The 18,823-nt window shown below is 42.2% G+C and overlaps 1 protein-coding gene across 1 annotated transcript in view; it reads right to left on the bottom strand.

The window, feature by feature from the left end:
- NLRP2 (NLR family pyrin domain containing 2) overlaps window positions 1–2,262 on the bottom strand; it is a 39,564-nt gene extending 37,302 nt beyond the window's left edge. Inside the window, exon 1 of the mRNA XM_039244086.1 lies at window positions 1,983–2,262. Within this exon, the coding sequence (XP_039100017.1) occupies window positions 1,983–2,262 (280 nt within the window). The remainder of the gene's footprint in view (window positions 1–1,982) is intronic.
- Window positions 2,263–18,823: the final 16,561 nt, after the last annotated feature.

The following is an 18,823-nucleotide window of genomic DNA, read 5'->3' as shown; positions in this document are numbered from 1 at the left end:
CGATGGGCATGGAGGCGGGCACTTGTGGGGATGAGCACTGGGTGTTATATGGAAACCAACTTGACAATAAACTTATTTGTAGAAAAAAAAAGATTCACAAAAGCACATGGCAGGCCAGATTCAGTTTGTGAGCCAAGATTGGCCAGCCCTTGCTGTAGGTCCGTCTAAAATCCAGCTGGTCCAGATTCCAAGGAAAAGCTCACTCTTTCCAGCATCTGTGTGTTATTTACTGATTTCTGCTGTAAATACTGCTTTTTTTGAGTTCCGTTCCCCATATCTTAACTCTTCACCCACCTGGATAGCAGCAGAGAAGAGGGTTTGTCTTTTTTTTTTTTTTAATTTTTTTAATGTTTTATTTGTTTCTAGGAAGGAGAGACAGAGAGAGACAGAGTGAGCAGGGGAGCGTCAGAGAGAGAGGGAGATACAGACTCTGAAACAGGCTCCAGGCTCTGAGCTGGCAGTCAGCACAGAGCCCGACGCGGGGCCCGAACCCACGAACCGCGAGATCATGACCTAAGCGAAAGTCGGACGCTTAACCGACTAAGCCACCCAGGCGCCCCGAGGGTTTGTCTTTCTTCGCATCCTTAGTGCTCAGCACAGCTTGTCTATTTAAGACAAGCTCCTGAATTCCAGAATCTCATTAAAAAAGACTGTAAATGAGGTAACTTACCTAATGATGGGAATTTATTTCCCAGAAGGAACTTCAAAAGCTAATTCTAAGAGAGGAGGAAGTGGGAGAAACTGCACTTTGCAGAGCCAAACCCTTGTAGGTATACAACTCTGAGTTTCTTCCAGCTATTTCCAAATTTGTCATCTTCAGAGGCCAGCTAGGGGTGAAAACTCTCACCTAACTACTGAAGATATGGAACATTAAAGGGAAAAACGGATCCCTGGCTGGAATAGAACCAGCCATTTTTTTTAAAAGGAAAAGAAAATCATAGGATAGGAAGAACGATATTGAATACCCTTGCTAAAAAGCAAGAGAGAAAAATGATTTCATATTTTTCTAGTAGCTACGTTATGAAAGCTGTAAAGAAGTACAGATGATTTTCATAATTTTTATGTAACTGTATGTAAGATGTTAACACTTCGATGTGTAGTCTGTAAGAGTTGTTCATGAGATAGTACATTAAACTTTGGAGTTAAAAGCCCATGTGTATTTTAGCCTTGTAGCACACCTGAATTGAACCAGCCACATACCAAGTGTGTGCTAACCCCATGTGGCTGCTCTGTTAGGCAGCAGAGCTCTGGATGACATTATAAAACCCTGGGCACACACAGGCGTTACCTGGGAAGCTTCCAAGAACCCCACACCTAAATAATGGTCTCTAGTAGTAAGCTCTGGACATCAGTATATTTAGAGCTCCTGAGGACATTGCCCATAACAGAGAAAGTTGACAGCCACTAAAACATGCTTCTCCACTCAGGGGACATTTGCCAGTGTCTAGAGACCTTTTTGGTTGTCACACGTGAGGGGAGTGTGCTGCTGGCATCTAATGGGTAGAGGTGCTGAAATGCTATCACTGAGACTCCAAGGATGTTGCTAAATACCCTGCAAAGGAGGTTTCCTCACCCAGCCTCAAATGCTATTAGGGCTGCTAGTCCAAGGGAATGTAGGGGTTTGCATATGGAGTGTGCATCAGAGTGTATGGAAGCAAACACCATAAGTGGGAACTGAAAATGAAACAGAGGGTGTATAATAATTTAACAACTTGGAGGGTGTATGAAAGAATGGGATCATGAATATACTTTAAGGAACAGCAGAGTGAGGGATGCAGAGTGAGGTGGCCAAGGGAGCTATACAATACTTGGACAGAGTAGAAAGAGCTAGAAAGAAAGATACCACCAGACTTAATGAAGGTCTAGCATTTGGGTTCAGGACAGGTAGCTTCTCCAAGGCTCAATGTCACTCTTGTGCATCTGAAACCTCAGAGGCTACTACTCTTCCTCCCATGACACAGTGTGGACTCGTTTCTACTTACCCCTGAGCTCATCCTTTGCTTTCTCAGACAGATCTGTTCGGTTCATCTTGTCAAAGACCTGAATGGTCACTGTCTCTACCCAATGGCTGGGGCAGCGGTTGTTGAGAATGTCTGCCAGCTTCTTCCCATCGGCTTCCTCTACCTCTGTCAGAGGGATGTGCTGTAATTCATCTTGCAGGGAAAGGGCCCTCAGCAGACGCTTGAACTCCCTCAACTCTTCCTGGCTGAGCTGTTCCAGAAGGGACTCCAGGTTGAAACCCGGCTGTGCAGAAGGTACCATCTTGTCCCACATGAGAGATCCAAGCTTTGGGCATTAAAGAGGAATCAAGGGAAAAAATGAAAGAGCTCGAATTGGTATTCCTGCATCAAACTCCAGTTGCCTCTGTGTCGGGGACTGGGGAATTCTCACTGCCCAACCTACTGCTTTAAGAACAAACTACCCAAAAGGTCAGATTCACACCAAATTCCCTTAGTATTTGACTGGACACAGTGGTTCACATTTTTAGAATCTGGGACCCTTTTGAGAGTGTGCAAATCCCTGAGGGTAGGTAGGAAGTTCATGCTGATGGATCTTCCAGACCTAGCAAACCACCTCTTAGTTTTTAGTAAATTTGGTGGACAAATGAACTAATGAGAGCTACAGACTTCACCTCTCTAGAACCCTTGGCTCAAATGCTCAATTGTTCAATGAATGTCATAGACTTTGACTATAGCAGGGTCTTGAGTTTGAAAGCATCTTAACAGAGGTTCACCAAGCAGTTGAGTGGTACACCTTATCAATTTACCATTGCTTTAAAAGAGTGATTTCCTGATTTCAACAGACCTGGATTTGAAATTCTATTCATTGAACAGTCAAGCATTTGAGCCAAGGGTCCTACAACCAAATTCTACTTGGAAAACAGGTATGCCATCCCCTGCCTCATTAAGTGGGTTTGAGGATTAATTTATTCAAATAAAAGCTCCCACTGGGTGCTGGGAACAATTTTAAAACTGAAGGGACCACTATAAAGAAGGGTAAGAACCCTGCCCACTTGGGGCTTATATTCAATTTTGGGTACACATACATGGCATGGGAGAAGCAGACATTTCACAGATAAATTCAAACAGAAACAAGGGACATAAAACTATGAATACAGGATGACATAGAGAAGTAGAATGAAGGGGATTTTGCATGATGTTAGCACGGACATTTTCTCAGAGAAATAGGTCAGTCAAGAACGTGAAGACAAGGAGCTGCCAGGTATGGGAATTTTGTGGGGGACCAATTCTAAGCAGAGTGAACAAGGAGAATTAAAGCTCAGGCTGTGTGGAGTTCAGCAGGTTGGAGTCAAAGAATATAGGAACACACTTGGTGTAGCAGATGAACACAGGAGAAAACTCATACCCGATCAGGGTCAGACCTCTGATCATGAAGGCAGCGGCATGGTAAATTAGGATCTTTATAATTTGATTCCAGGTACAGTCCAGCAGGGATGCCACACAATCTGTCCTATATTCAGAAGCACTTTCTCTTGTTGTGTGGGGAGGATGAAGAGCCACACAAGAAGCTGGTAAGGGAAATGTATTCATGGTGCATGAAGATGGTAAAGGAGGCTTTCCTGGAGATAGGCAGCTACAGCTGGGTTTTTGTAGCCAGAGGACAGAGATGGAGCTCAGCTCCGAACACAACAAGGACAAGTGGGCAGATCCAAGGAGGTGGAGTTGGTGGGTAGACAGTCACCAAGAGGAAACATCAAGGCCACAAGCACTCTTGCTAGATCCATTCACAAATATTCCTGCTAAGGCAGACCAGGGTGAGCAGAGGTCACCTGGGAGAGGAGGAATTTGATTCGATACCAAGGGTGGGGGATTTTTTTTTGCTAAGCTAACTCAACAGGATTCTGGCTCAAGCTGGACTAAGTGAGCCAAGGAGAGAGCCCAAGGATGAGCTCCAATGGAAAAGAGCACCTAGGATGCTGACTCCGGTTCAGTCAAGAAGACAGTCTTTGTCAGTGCCTGACTTAGGATTCTGAATTCATCCTGAGGGTGGCGGGTTCCGGTCACACCTTGGTAGTCCCTGCAAGGTGCCACGCACTGCAATTTGCCCTTTAGACTTGGCTCATTTAATCCTTACAATATTCCCCAGTGTTATATTCTCCCTATTTCAAATATTGATACTGAGGCACCAGAGATGTCAGATAGACCATTCAAGGTCACATGACCACATGAACTCTGAACTAGTATTATCAATTGCTCCAGAGTTCAGGTTTCAGTCACCCTGCCTGGATGGTTGGTTGATTTGGATACAGTTGTAGGGAACTGAATTCCATCTTTTAAGAGAAATCAGTGGTTTCTGGACATTGAGGGAGGGAGAAGAAGAGGGCATGAGGAACCAAAAAACACCCCGAAAAGGGGCACCCATCTGAGCTGGGTTCCTTCCACTTCCAGCTGCTTACATTCCCATATGCCCTTCCCAGTGAGGAAGGGGTTGGGTCTAGGGTTATGGTCAAGAACAGCCCCTCCACTGTGTTCCTGAGGTGCACACCCACTCTGCCTGCTTTTTAATTAGTCACCAACTCCATTTATAAAACCACATTTCAGCAAAGGGTGGCCATGGGACATTGCTGGCCCAGGAGGTCAGCTTAACTATTTCTGGCTGGGCTTTTGAGAATGTTATTTTTTGTCTTGATATAAAGGTGGCGGAAACAGCTGAGTACCTTTGACTTTTGTCTCCCGACCCTGCCAGGCATGTGGAGAAGGTACATGCAATCAGGAAGTTGCAGTAGACATGAAAGAGGGAAGTCGGGCCCTTTGGGGGTTAGCCTGAAGCACCTGCATCTGCTCTAGACCATGGTGTGAGGGATAAAGTCATCTGAAGCATCCCGGACTGCAATCCCAGGCATCCACATCTTACTCTAAAACCAGGAGACTCGTCCCACCTTCCACATACACCAAACCTGCTCCAACACACACCTAATAGTTCTCTTTGTATTGGGTTTGAAACAAATCCCGCTGACCAATGGTTTTTCCATGTAAGCATATGTTTCATTTTTATTAAGGTAAAATTCATGTAACATAAAATTAACCATGAACTATTTTCAGTGAACAGTTCAGTGGCATTTAATACATTCAAGTGTGCAACCACCACCTCGGATTAGTTCCAAACACTTTCATCTCCCCCAAAGGAAACCTCGCTCCCCATTCTCCCCTCCCTGCAGCCCTTGGTGACCACCAGTGTGCTCCCTGTCTCCATGGATTTGCCTGTTCTAGAAGGTTCCCACAAATAGTCACACGTTATGTACAAAAACTAACTCAAAACAAACCAAATGCCTAAATGGAAGGGGGAAGACCACCTGACATTTTAAGGTATTTATGAGTGCCTAAAGTTTTAGCAAGCTTAGGAAAAAGGACATTTTTCTAGTGTTTCTTCTCATATGAACAGGCAACTGTTATCCTCCCTCCCCATCTCCCTTCCTCCTTCTGAAGGCAGAGAGCCACTGCTCACTCAAAATCCTCAACACCTTGATTCCCGCCTCCCCCTCCCTGCCTTAGTTTGGAGAGTCCTTCTTGGCCATATGATCTCTTCAAATTTGACTTCAGGTTGTATTTATCAGATTTCATGTGTCTTCTTTTTTTTTAAAGAGATGATGGCGATGTGCCCCTCCCAAGTGCCATTTATATGCTAGTCAGGTCAGGTGTTCAACATGTAATTTAGCCCCTTTGAAAGAGTTGGGTGGGGTCATTGTGTAAAGACGATCCTTTAAAATGTGGAGAATGGAAGTTTACAGAGGTTGAGGGATGGCCAGTTCTCACCCAGCTGTTAAGTGTTGAAGCCAATATTCTACTCAAACCAGTCTTATCCCAGAACCTGTGATTTCAATTTCTCTGCTAATTGATTCAAGTAGACGCCACTCTAAAGTTACCAGTGATTACACAGAAAAAATAAGGACAAGGCAGAAGAGTAAAGTCAACTGGTTAAATACAGAAGAATTCTCTTAAGCCAACAGATAAAGCAAAGTGTGTCAACACCTGATGGGTTTTCAAGGCTGATGATCGCTATGCAACACTCTCTGTATAATTACAGTGGAAAAGAGAAAACTTAAATTTGCAATATTGTTTACAATTACAGCAACGAAGAAAATCTTACATGGAAATAGGATATATATACCCCAAAATTCTGCAGTTTTATTTATACTGCAATGCAATGGCGAACTCTTGTTGCTCCTCTTGATTTCCCTGTCTTTAATTAGTGTTCATTTTATTTGTAGAAGGACTTATTTAATAGAAAAATGATTCAGCACGTATAGGAGGATTAGGAGGAACTTAACAGAGGACCAACCGGGAGAAGAAGGGGGGAAATGGTGGGGGAAAGGGAGAGAGGCAAACCATGAGAGACTCTTGAATACTGACAAAAACTGAGGACTGATGGATGTGGGGGGGAGGAGGGATGGGCATGGAGGAGGGCACTTGTGGGGATGAGCACTGGGTGTTATGTGGAAACTAATTTGACAATAAACTGTTTGTAAAAAAAATAAAATAAAATAAAATAAAATAAAAAGCTTCTCAAACAAAAAAAAAGGAAAAGAAAAATGATTCAGCAACATTTTGGAGACTTGTTAGAAAGGGAACAAACGATATTCTTTGCATTAGCAGACAAGGTCTTAAGAGCAATCTCAGGAGAACAGTAAAAGCAGCTAGAGTGCAATGAATAAAAATATGCATGAGATTCTCGAGGACATGGGTGTAGAACGCTACTTGTAGAAACTCAACCCAGGAGAGAGAAACTTTTGCACAAAGAGGAGTTTCACTTGAAATCTCAATAACCCTTCAAAGGGGTGACATCCCAAACTTTCAAAGAAAGGGAGGAGGAATTTTTATTGTAGCAATGTAGCAGTGGAATAAAGTAGGGAGGCAGGAGTGTTACTCACCTCTCCAACATCAGGAACTCCTCTACAACTGCCAGAGCTGTAGGTACAGAAAGCCTCCCATTAAAAGAGTTTCTGTTTCTGCTTCGAGCTCTGTGATTGGACCTTGGGACCCAATCCCGTTGCAGAGAACTTCCTGCATCCACCATAGTTACTGAGAAGTGACCACTTCCTCAGTGTGAGCGTCACCTTCTTCTAGACCAGAGGTCCGCAACTTTGCCCGTATGCAGAACTTGTCTTCCTGGGGCATCATTTCAAAGTATCAAGTTCCCAGAGATTCTGATTTGTAAATCAGATCCGGACTGCCCAGACTTCAGGCCTCTTTAAAGATCCCAGGTGATTGTAATTGCAGCCAATCTTGAGAAGACTTGCTCAGAGCCTTCAGCTGTGAATGACCGCCCCTCTCTGTAATATCAGATATTTAAAAATCTATCCACATTTCATGTTAAATATAAGTGACACATTAAATACAAGAGGTACGTCAATAATCAGGTTCATCATTTTTACACCGACAACATTAATTTTTGTAGCTATGTAAACATGACTTCAAAATTTTGGAGATCAAAGTTTTTGTGTTTTAGAACAAATATATGTCTACATTTCACTTTTTCATCTCTGCTCAAACCTGAAAAGTCTCCAGACCAATATAATATATTATATGTCAAACAGAATACACTAAAATATTTTTAAAATGTTTTTTTTATTTATTTTTGAGAGTCAGAGACAGCGCGAGCAGGGGAGGGTCAGAGAGAGAGGGAGATACAGAATCCGAAACAAGCTCCAGGCTCTGAGCGAGCTGTAGCACAGAGCCCGATGCGGGGCTCGAACCCATGAACCGCGAGATCATGACCTGAGCCGAAGTTGGACGCTTAACAGACTGAGCCACCCAGGTTCCCCTACACTAAAATATTTTAATACAATAAAATAATACAATACACATGCAATATAAGCCATGTGTTAATTTTAAATTTTCTAAGAGACACATTAAAAAAGGAAAAAGAACTGGGGCATCTGGGTGGCTCAGTCAGTTAAGCATCCAGCTTTGGCTCAGGTCATGATCTCGCGGTTTGTGGGTTCGAGCTCCACGTCTGGCTTGTGCTGACAGCTCAGAGCCTGGAGCCTGCTTCAGATTCTGTCTCCATCTCTTTCTACCCCTTCCCTGCTCACACTCTGTCTCTCTCTCGATATAAGCAAAACATTAACATTTATTTAAATAAAAAAGAGAAAAAAACAGGTAAAATTAATTTTTACAATATTTAAAATTAAAATTTTGCAATATTAATTTGTAGCAACGTGGATGGAACTTGAGGGTGTTATGCTGAGTGAAATAAGTCAGAGAAAGACAGATACCATATGTTTGCACGTATACGAGGATTAGGAGGAACTTAATGGAGGACGGTGAGGGAGAAGAAGGGGAAAAATAGAGGGGAGAGGCAGGGAGGCAAACCATGAGAGACTTTTGAATGCTGAGAACAAACTGAGGGCTGATGGGGGTGGGGATGGGGGGAAGTGGGTGATGGGCGTGGAGGAGGGCACTTGTGGGGATGAGCACTGGGTGTTATATGGAATCCAACTTGACAACAAACTATGAAAGAAGAAAAAAATTTCTAATATATCCAAAATATTGTTTCAACATGTAGTCAATGTAATTGGCTACTGGGATAAAATAATTGGGATATTTCACATTCCACATTTTGTTCTAAGGCTCTGGAATCTGGTATGCATTTCACACCAGATGTGTGTATGGCACATTTCAGTTTAGATCATGCACATTTCTGATGTTTAATAGCCACAAGCAGCTAGTGGTCATCATATGGGTTAGATCTAGACCCAAGGACAGGAAAGTGACCTATGGTTTTAAAAGGAGGAGAGTAAAGGGAATGAGAGAGTTGATCTCTCAGCATTTGGTTACTTCTCTGGGCTTCTTGATATACATCTATCAAGAGTCCCTTAGTAAGAGGAGGTAAGTCTTGAACCCTCAGATATGAGTCAACCCATGAGCTGCTTTCCAGGTCACGGTACACAGAGGGACATTCATCTCTCTGAACCCTTCTAAAGTCAGCTGAGTTACCTAACGTCTGTGCCTCAGTTTCCTTATTTGTAAGATGGGGATAACAACAGCACCTGCCTCTTAGGAGAAGAGTATTCATTCATTCATTCATTCAAAGTTTATTTATTTACTTTGTGGAGGAGCAGCAGAGAGAAGGAGAGACAGAATCCCAAGCAGGCTCTGCGCCATCAGCACACAGTCTGATGTAGGGCTGGAACTCAGGAACTGTGAGAGCATGACCTGAGCCAAGATCAAGAGTCAGACACTTAACTGACTGTGTCACCCAGGTGCCCCTTTTATTATTTATTTTTGAGAGAGAGAGAGCATGAGCTGGGGAAGGGCAGAGTGGGGGGGGGGCGGATAGAGGATCTGAAGAGGGCTCTGCTTTGACAGCAGTGGGACCATGTGGGGCTCCAACTCAAGAACCGTGAGATTATGACCCAAACCGAAATTGGATGCTCAACGGATGGAACCACCCAGGCACCCCAGGAGAAAAGTATTCTAAGTGAGTTACTACTTGTAATGGACTTAAACAGTAAGTAGAAGAAAGGTACTATTATACATTCCTGTTTAAAGATAAACATTCCCCCACGTTCCTCAGATGAGATGAGATGTTGGCAAACATCTTCCTGACAGAAGACACAAAGGGGTGAGTTTATTTTCGTTCACTCCCGTAGACTTCATTTGTACCCTGACCCTTCTCTGCCCCAGAGTCACCAAGATAGAGTAGGATGGGAAGAACCAGACATGCTCCTACATCCCAGAGACCCCCTGGCTTCAGCACTGCTGCTCTTATGAGGAACAGACTTCTCTGGCAAGTGACACAGACCCCCAGGAAGTGTGAGAGTGACCCACTCCCAACAGGGAGCAAAGGCAATCCATATTCTCTTTCTTTCTCCTTGGTGGAGAGGAGACTTGCAGAATTACCTGACATCACGAAGACATTAATCACCTGACCTTAGAACTACCCTCAGTCTAATCTGATACTTATTTCCCCTTCCCAAATCCTATATCAGCATTTTAATATTTCTATATAATCCAAGGGGCAAGAAAATCACAAAATAAAGAACAGGAAAGAAATAATTTCCAGTCCAAGCCCTGCTCTGAGATACCATGAACTCATGGCCCTTGCTACAATCACAAGATATGTAAATGGTCCCAAAAAGAACTTGCTAGAGAGGCAGCAGCATAATTATTATTTCCCTTCACACTCTGCTTCTGCCTCTATTCCCAACACAACGTCAACACTGATCTATCCGTGGGTGTTGATTTTAAACCTAAACAAGATACTTACATTAGGTTAAGTTACACCTTTGTTCTCGAGCGTTCTCACTGGCTGAACCTCCTTGAATAGCTAGGCCATCTTTTTTTCCTGGATAAACATATAAAGGTGATTTAAAATCTTCTTCTATTATACCTCCATGATGCTACCTTTGCAAAAAAAAAAAAACCCTAAAATAATTTATAACCAACCTTTTACGAGATTTCATTTCATTCTAGACAAGTAGATTACATGGAGCAGGTCTGCATGTAGTCCTCACAAAAATGGTGGTAGCTTGGATTATTGCTCCCAGTTTTGTAATTATCCCCGTGATAATACAGTGGACCTAAGCCTTTTCCAGTTAAGGTATCATCAGAACATCAGAACTACCGAGAGAGATGTGAGACACAGGCTTTAGGACAAGGATTAGAACGTATGTAGTTGTGGTTGCAGATGCATCTGGTGGTTACTGTAATGCTACTGAAGGTCAGCCAGATTGGGTGTTGGCAGGAAAAGCCGGATGTGGTGTGTGGCAGATTATGGGCACAATGGAACCCTCAAGAAGTGTCAATCCGTTTATCACCGCCTCCAACCTCAATCATGCACGGTGCTCTTTACTCTACACCTTCAATAGTGCTGGTGCAGGTGCTAGTGGGCATGGAGGTGGCCTCACACTCATGGGTGAGCCAGCAGATCCCATAAAACATCTGTGGGCTGCAACATGACAGACATTGCTCTTCCTGCACTCACCACCTGAGGGTCACTTCCACCTTCTATGTCTTGTGCAAATTTGTCATCCCTGACCCAGAACCACAGAGGGAAGAAAATCTAAGGAAACTTCATTCATGCTTAGCTAGTTGACCTTAGCTAATTGACCTAGTGCAAATCTACCAGTCTTCTCCCTATCACCTTGGTTTCCAAATGCACACTTTATAACCATACTTCTTTCCAAATATGACAACGACAAAATCATGGTTTCACTTGACATGATGCTAATACTCTTCAGACAACTAGACATGTGTGATCTCTTCTCAGGTAGAGGGTACCTTTTATCCACTCACTGATGTCCAATTCTTTCATAGCCGAATAATCTCTTACTTTGATAACCTGTCAGGTAAACCACTGATTTATGACATTAAATGGCTCATAAGCCTTGGCTTCAAAGTCAACTGGAAACTTGGTCAAGTCTCTTTTTTAATAAAAAAGGGAGGTGGTCCTGGAAACTGAGACAAGGCAGGAGCAATATAAGAGATACATGGAAGACATACATCCCTTCATGGTGATCTCCCACATCTCTGGTTTATTTATACTTACCAGCATCTGAAACCCCTTTCATGTTCATTCAAGTCCACTTTTGCATTCTTCCTGGGGTGTGGTGATGGCTTTTCCCCCCACAGGAATGGAAAATGCTAGGTAGTTCTCCCCCAGCCTCTGTCCCATGAGATCCATTGTTCTGGGCATGGACAGATAAGCTGGCTTTGACATGGAGTACCCAGGCCTCTCGTGGCTGCAGGGTGCTGATTCTGGCACTGCTGAGGTGAGTGATTGCAGTGAAACAAGGCTCCTGTTGTGGGTATCATGGCAGCAGAAGCTGGAACACATTGTGGTCTGTGGTAGAAACAGCAGTAACCTGTGGGATCTGGCCTGTGGGAGGATTTAGGGAATGAGGCTTAAGCCTCATTCATCAGCCCTCTGAATCACTCTGAAACTTTACACTGTTATCAAATACTCATTTATTTTTTTAAATAGTTTATGGTCAAGTTGGTTTCCATATAACACCCAGTGCTCATCCCCACAAGTGCCTTCCTCCATGTCCATCATTTGAAATGAATCAGGGGCACCTGGGTGGCTTAGTTAAGTGTCCGACTTTGGCTCAGGTCATGATCTCACAATTCATGGGTTTGAACCCATGAACGTCGGGATCTGTGCTGACATCTGGTTCAGAGCCTGAAGTTGCTTCAGACTCTGTATCTCCCTCTCTCTCTGACCCTCCCCTGCTCATGCTGTCTCTCTCTCTCTCAGAAATAAATAAAAAAAATTAAAAAAATTTTTTTTTATTTTTTAAATATTTTTAAAAAGTATCTTTTATTTTTTTTCTTTTTTTTTTTACAAATAGTTTATTGTCAAATTAGTTTCTTTTTTTTTTTTTACAAATAGTTTATTGTCAAATTAGTTTCTTTTTTTTTTTTTTAAATATTTTTATTTATTTCTAGGAGAGAGACAGAGAGACAGCGTGAGCAGGGGAGGGTCAGAGAGAGAGGGAGTCACAGACTGAAACAGGCTCCAGGAATTAGTTTCTACATAACACTCAGTGCTCATCCCCAAAGTGCCCTCCTCCATGCCCATCCCCCCTCCCCCCCACACCCATCAGTCCTCAGTTTTTGTCAGCATTCAAGAGTCTCTCATGGTTTGCCTCTCTCCCTTTCCCCCACCATTTCCACCTCACGCCAGTCAGAGTGGCTAAAATGAGCAAATCAGAGAACTCTAGATGCTGGCGAGGATGTGGAGAAACGGGCACCCTCCTACACTGTTGGTGGGAATGTAAACTGGTACAGCCCCTCTGGAAAACAGTGTGGAGGTTCCTCAGGAAACTAACAATAGAACTCCCTTATGACCCAGCAATAGCACTGCTAGGAATTTACCCAAGGGATACAGAAATGCTGAGGCATAGGAGCACATGTACCCCAATGTTCATAGCAGCACTCTCCACAATAGCTAAAACATGGAAAGAGCCTAAGTGTCCATCAACAGATGAATGGATCAAGAAGATGTGGTTTATCTATACCATGGAATACTACATGGCAATGAGAAACAATGAAATTTGGCCATGTGTAGCAACATGGATGGACCTTGAGGGTGTTATGCTGAGCGAAATAAGTCAGGCAGAGAAGGACAAATATCATATGTTTGCACGTATAGGAGGATTAGGAGGAACTTGACGGAGGAACAAGGGGGAGAAGAAGGGCGGAAAAATTAAAAATTTTTTAAAAATTAAATGAATCAATAGTGATAGATTTTATGACACAAACAAATGGAAAGATATTCCATGCTCATGGATTGGAAGAAATATTATTAAAATGTCCATACTATCCAAAGCAGTCTACAGATTCAATGAAATCCCTATCAAAATACCAACAACAGGGGCGCCTGGGTGGCTTAGTCGGTTAAGCGTCCGACTTTCGCTTAGGTCATGATCTCGCGGTTCTTGGGTTCGAGCCCCGCGTCGGGTTCTGTGCTGACAGCTCGGAGCCTGGAGCCTGCTTCGGATTCTGTGTCTCCCTCTCTCTCTAACCCTCCCCTGCTCATGCTGTCTCTCTCTCTCCTAGAAATAAATAAAACATTTAAAAAAAATACCAACAACAGTTTTCAAAGAACCAGGATGAATAATCCTAAAATTTATATGGGATGACAAAAGGCCCCAAATAGCAAAAGCAATATTGAAAAAGAAGAACAAAACTGGAGGTACCACAATCCCAGATTTCAAGATATAATACAAAGCTATAATAGTAAAAACAGTATTATATTGGTACAGAAATAGACACACAGATAATTGGAACAGGATAGAGAGCCCAGAGATATACCCATGCTTTCATGGTCAATTAATCTCTGACAAAGGAGACAAGGATATTCAATGGGAAAAAGACAGTTTCTTAAACAAACGACATTGGGAAAACTGGACAGCAACATGCAAAAGAACGAAACTGGACCACTATTTTTTACAACACACACAAAAATAAATTCAAAATGGATGAAATACCTAAATGTGAGACCTGAAACCATAAAACTTCTAGAAGAAAACATAGGCAGTAGTTTGCTTGACATTGGCTATAGTAACATGTTTCTAGATATGTTTCCTGAGGCAAGGGAAACAAACAAACAAACAAAAAAACTATTTGGACTTCATCAAGATAAAAAGCTTTCACACAGCAAAGGAAAAAATCAATAAAACAAAAAGACAACCTACTGAATGGGAGAAAATATTTGCAAACAACATATCTGATTAGGGGTTAGTATCCAAAATCTATAAAGAACTTAGTAAACTCAACACCCAAAAAACAAAGAATCCAGTAAAAAATGGGCAGAAGGTATGAGCAGGCATTTTTCCAAAGAAGATATTCAGATGGTAGACAGGCACATGAAATGATGCTCAACACCACTCATCATCAGGGATATACAAATGAAAACCACAATGAGATACCACCTCATATGTGTCAGAATGGCTAAAATAAAAAACACAAGAAACAACAAGTGTTGATGAGGATGTGGAGGAAAAGGAACACTCATGCACTGTTGGTGGGAATGTAGACTGGAGCAGCCACTCTGGAAAACAGTATGAAGTTTCCACAAAAAAATTAAAAATGGAATTACCAGGGGCGCCTGGGTGGCTCAGTTGGTTGAGCATCCGACTTCAGCTCAGGTCATAATCTCACAGTTTGTGAGTTTGAGCTCTGCGTCAGGCTCTGTGCTGACAGCTCAGAGCCTGGAGCCTGCTTCCGATTCTGTGTGTCCCTCTCTCTCTGCCCCTCCCCTGTTCATGATCTGTCTCTCTCTGTCTCTCAAACTTAATGGAGGACCGTGGGGGAGAAGAAGGGGGAAAACGGGGTGGGGGGAGAGAGGGAGGGAGGCAAACCATGAGAGTCTCTTGAATGCTGAGAACAAACAGAGGACTGATGGGTATGGGGGGAGGGGAAGGGGGGTGATGGGCATGGAGGAGGGCACTTGTGGGGATGAGCACTTGGTGTTGTATGGAAACCAATTTGACAATAAACTATTTAAAAATAAATAAACTTTAAAAATTATTAAAAAATAGAATTACCATGTGATCCAGTAATTTCACTGCTGGGTATTTACCCAAAGAAAATAAAAACACTAATTCAAGGACATGTGTTGAACTCTATGTTTATTGCAGCATTATTTACAATAGGCAAATTATGGAAACAGTTCAAGTATCCACTTACAGACAAATGGATAAAGAAGATATGGTATATATGTCCAATGGAAAAATAACCCAGTCACAAAAAAGAATGAGATCTTGTCATTTGCAACAACATGGGTGGAGCTAGAGAGCATTATGGTAAGTTAAATGGGTCAGTCAGAGAAAGACAAATACTGTATGGTTTCACTCATATGTGGAATAAAAAAAAAAAACACCAAATGGGGCGCCTGGGTGGTTCAGTCAGTTAAGTGTCCAATTTCAGTTCAGGTTATGATCTCATGGTTCATGTGTTCGAGCCCCACATCAGGCTCTGTGCTAACAGCTTGGAGCCTGGAGCCTGCTTCAGATTCTCTCTCTGTCCCTCCCTTGCCCGCACTAGCTCTCTCTCTCTCTCAGAATAAATAAACATTAAAAAAATGAGCAAATAAGGAAAAAATAATAAAAAAATAGATTCTTAAATACAGAGAACAATTGGATGGTTGCCAGAGGGGAGGTGGATGGCAGGATGTGTGAAGTAGATAAAGGGGATTAAAAGCACACTTATCATGGGGCGCCTGGGTGGCTTAGTCGGTTAAGCGTCCGACTTTCGCTTAGGTCATGATCTCGCGGTTCGTGGGTTCGAGCCCCGCGTCGGGCTCTGTGCTGACTGCCAGCTCAGAGCCTGGAGCCTGTTTCAGTCTGTGACTCCCTCTTTCTCTGACCCTCCCCTGCTCACGCTGTCTCTCTCTCTCCTAGAAATAAAAAAAAAAAAAGCACACTTATCATGGTGAGTACTGACTAATGTATAGAATTATTGAATAATTGTATTGTACACCTGGAACTAATATAACACTGTAAGTTAATTATACTTCAACAAATAAAAATAGTGATAGCTTTCACTGATGCTATTTAAAAACTATAGATTTTAAAGAAAGTTTTATTTATTAATTTTGAGAGAAAGATTGTGTGTGTGCACACAAGTTGGGGAGGGGCAGAGAGAGAGAGAGGGATAGAAAGAATCCCAAGCAGGCTCTTTGCTGTCAGTGCAGAGCCCTGCGTGTCCATCTCATGAACTATGAGATCATGACCTGAGCTGAAATTAAAAAGTCAGAGCTTAACTGCCTGAGCCACCCAGGCGTCCCTAAAAAACACAGATTTAATAAATGGTTGGTTCTGGGGCTGATAAGAGAGGGAGATAAGGATGGACAACCCCCAGATTTTACTTGAGTTACTGAGTGGAGGCTGGTGTCATAAGCAAGGAGAGGCTGAGCTTGTGTGGGTGTGTGCATGTGTGCAAAGTAAAAAATGGTTAGACAGGATTTCCTTTCTCTGACAGTAGAGGAAAGTATTCAAATCAATCGATCCATCATCTATCATCTTCTGTCTCTCTCTCTCTCTCTCTACACACACACACACACACACACACACACACAAACGCATCATGTGTATCTATCATATATCTGTGTCAACATTCATCTCTATCTATCAAACTTCATTATCATCTCTTGTCTATCCATTCATTCATCATTTATGTATATATGTATGTATTATCCACCCAGGGATGCATCCATCCATTCATCCTTCTATCTATCCATTCATCCTTCTATGTATGTATGTATGTATGTATGTATGTATGTATGTATGTATCAATCTACCCATCCACCCACCAACCCACCCATCCATCCATCCATCCACCCACCCATCTCTCTATGTCTGTCTGTCTACCTACCTACCTACCTATCATCACCATCTGCTAGAGCCACAAAGGGAGACCATGAACCCAGCATTCACTATTTTCTAGTAAAGCCATTTCCAGCCACCCCCACCTTAGCATTTCTTTGCTCTCAAGCTATTATACCTTCAGCTTCTTGGAATACAGTCCATAAGATAGGATTATTGAATCCTTAAACACATGGTTTTTATATCCCTGGAAGACTAAGAATGATTTATACATTTTTTCTTTTTTAAAAATTTTTTAATAAGTAGTTTATTGTCAAGTTGGTTTCCATATAAGACCCAGTGCTTGAAAAAAAAAAAAAAAGGAAAATTAGTATTTTGTAACCCAGGAAATGATTTGAAATTCAAAACCCAGTGTTCATATGCAAAATTTAATTGGAACACAGCCACGTCCACTCACTTATGCGTCTTCTACAGTTGCTTTTTCCTCGAACAGCAGAACTGAGTGGTTGCAAAGGAGACCAAGTGTCTTGCAGGTTAGTATTCAGCCTTTAGAAAAGGTGTTTGCTGATTCCTGATTTAGAATAAGGCAGGGGCAGCTGGTGGAGTCAGAAAACGCTTCCTAGAAAAAGTTATACATATACGTGATTCAATGATTTCGGGTAAATTTACCAATTTATGCAACCATGAGCACTGGGTGTTGTATGTAAGTGATGAATCACTGAATTCTACTCTTGAAACCAATATTACATCACATGTTAACTAACTAGAGTTTAAATAAAAATTTTTTTTAAAGTACATTCTACATAAGATCTCATTAAAACCTCAAAATCCTTTTTACTGTTTATTCCGTCAAAAAATCATTCACTCATTTTAATCCCAGTATAATTAACAGCGTTATATTGGTATCAGGTGTACAGTATAGTGATTCAACAGTTCTATACATTTCTCAGTGCTCAACATGATAAAGTGTGCTCTTAATCTCTTTCATCTGTTTCACCCTGCCACCTAGCCACCTCAGTTTATCCCATTTCTACCTCCGGCCCTGGGATATACATCTTGTGTCTCTCTAGGTTTGACTGCCTTGGAAGTTCTCTACAGATGAATTGTATGATAGGCCATGTTTTGCATCTGGTTTCTTTCACTTGGCATAAAGTTTCCAAGGTTCACCGTGTTGTGTTATGTCAGCGCCTCGCTCGTTTTTACTTATTTTTGTTGACTGATTGATTGGGACGTGATTGACATATTACATTGTGTAAGCGTAAAGTGTATAACCTGTTGACCTGATGTATTAAAAAAATGTTTATTAGTTTTTTAATTTGAGTGTAGTTGACACAAAATGTGACGTTAGTGTCAGGTGTATAACACAGCGATGCCACAGCTCTCTCGGTTATGCTGTGCCCATCTCAGCATAGCTTCCACCTGCTCTATTACATTGCTATTACAATATTGTTGATTGTATTCCTGTGCTGTGCCTTGTATTCCGGTGACATACTCACTCCATAATCGCAAGCCTGTATCTCCCTTTCCCTTTCCCCTTCACCCATTTTGCCCATGCCCCCAACTCCCTTCCCTCTGGTAACCATAAGTTTCGTCTCTGTATTTACGCTGACCTGATCTACATATATATTACAACATGATTACCACCAAACACCTCCATTATATCACATACTTACTGTGTGTGTGTTTGTGTTTGGTAGGAACGTTTGATATCTACTCTCTTAGCAACTTTCAAGTACATAATACCATATTGTTAACTGTAGTCACCCTTCTGTACGTTAGATTCCCCAGGACTTACTCATAACTGGAAGTTTGCAGCTGAAAAACAAATAATCCAGTGAAGAAATGGGCAGAAGACAGGAACAGACACTTCTCCAAAGAGGACATCCAGATGGCCAACAGACACATGAAACGATGCTCAGCATCCCTCCTCATCAGGGAAATACAAATCAAAACCACATTGAGATACCACCTCATGACAGTCAGAGTGGCTCAAATGAACAAACCAGGAAACTACAGATGCTGATAAGGATG

The sequence above is a fragment of the Hyaena hyaena genome, unplaced genomic scaffold (genome assembly GCF_003009895.1).
Source record: "Hyaena hyaena isolate Hyena2069 unplaced genomic scaffold, ASM300989v1 scaffold_235, whole genome shotgun sequence".
Lineage (NCBI taxonomy): Eukaryota > Metazoa > Chordata > Mammalia > Carnivora > Hyaenidae > Hyaena > Hyaena hyaena.
The sequence above is the reverse complement of the archived record's forward strand: the minus strand, read 5'-3'. Positions and strand labels throughout refer to the sequence as shown.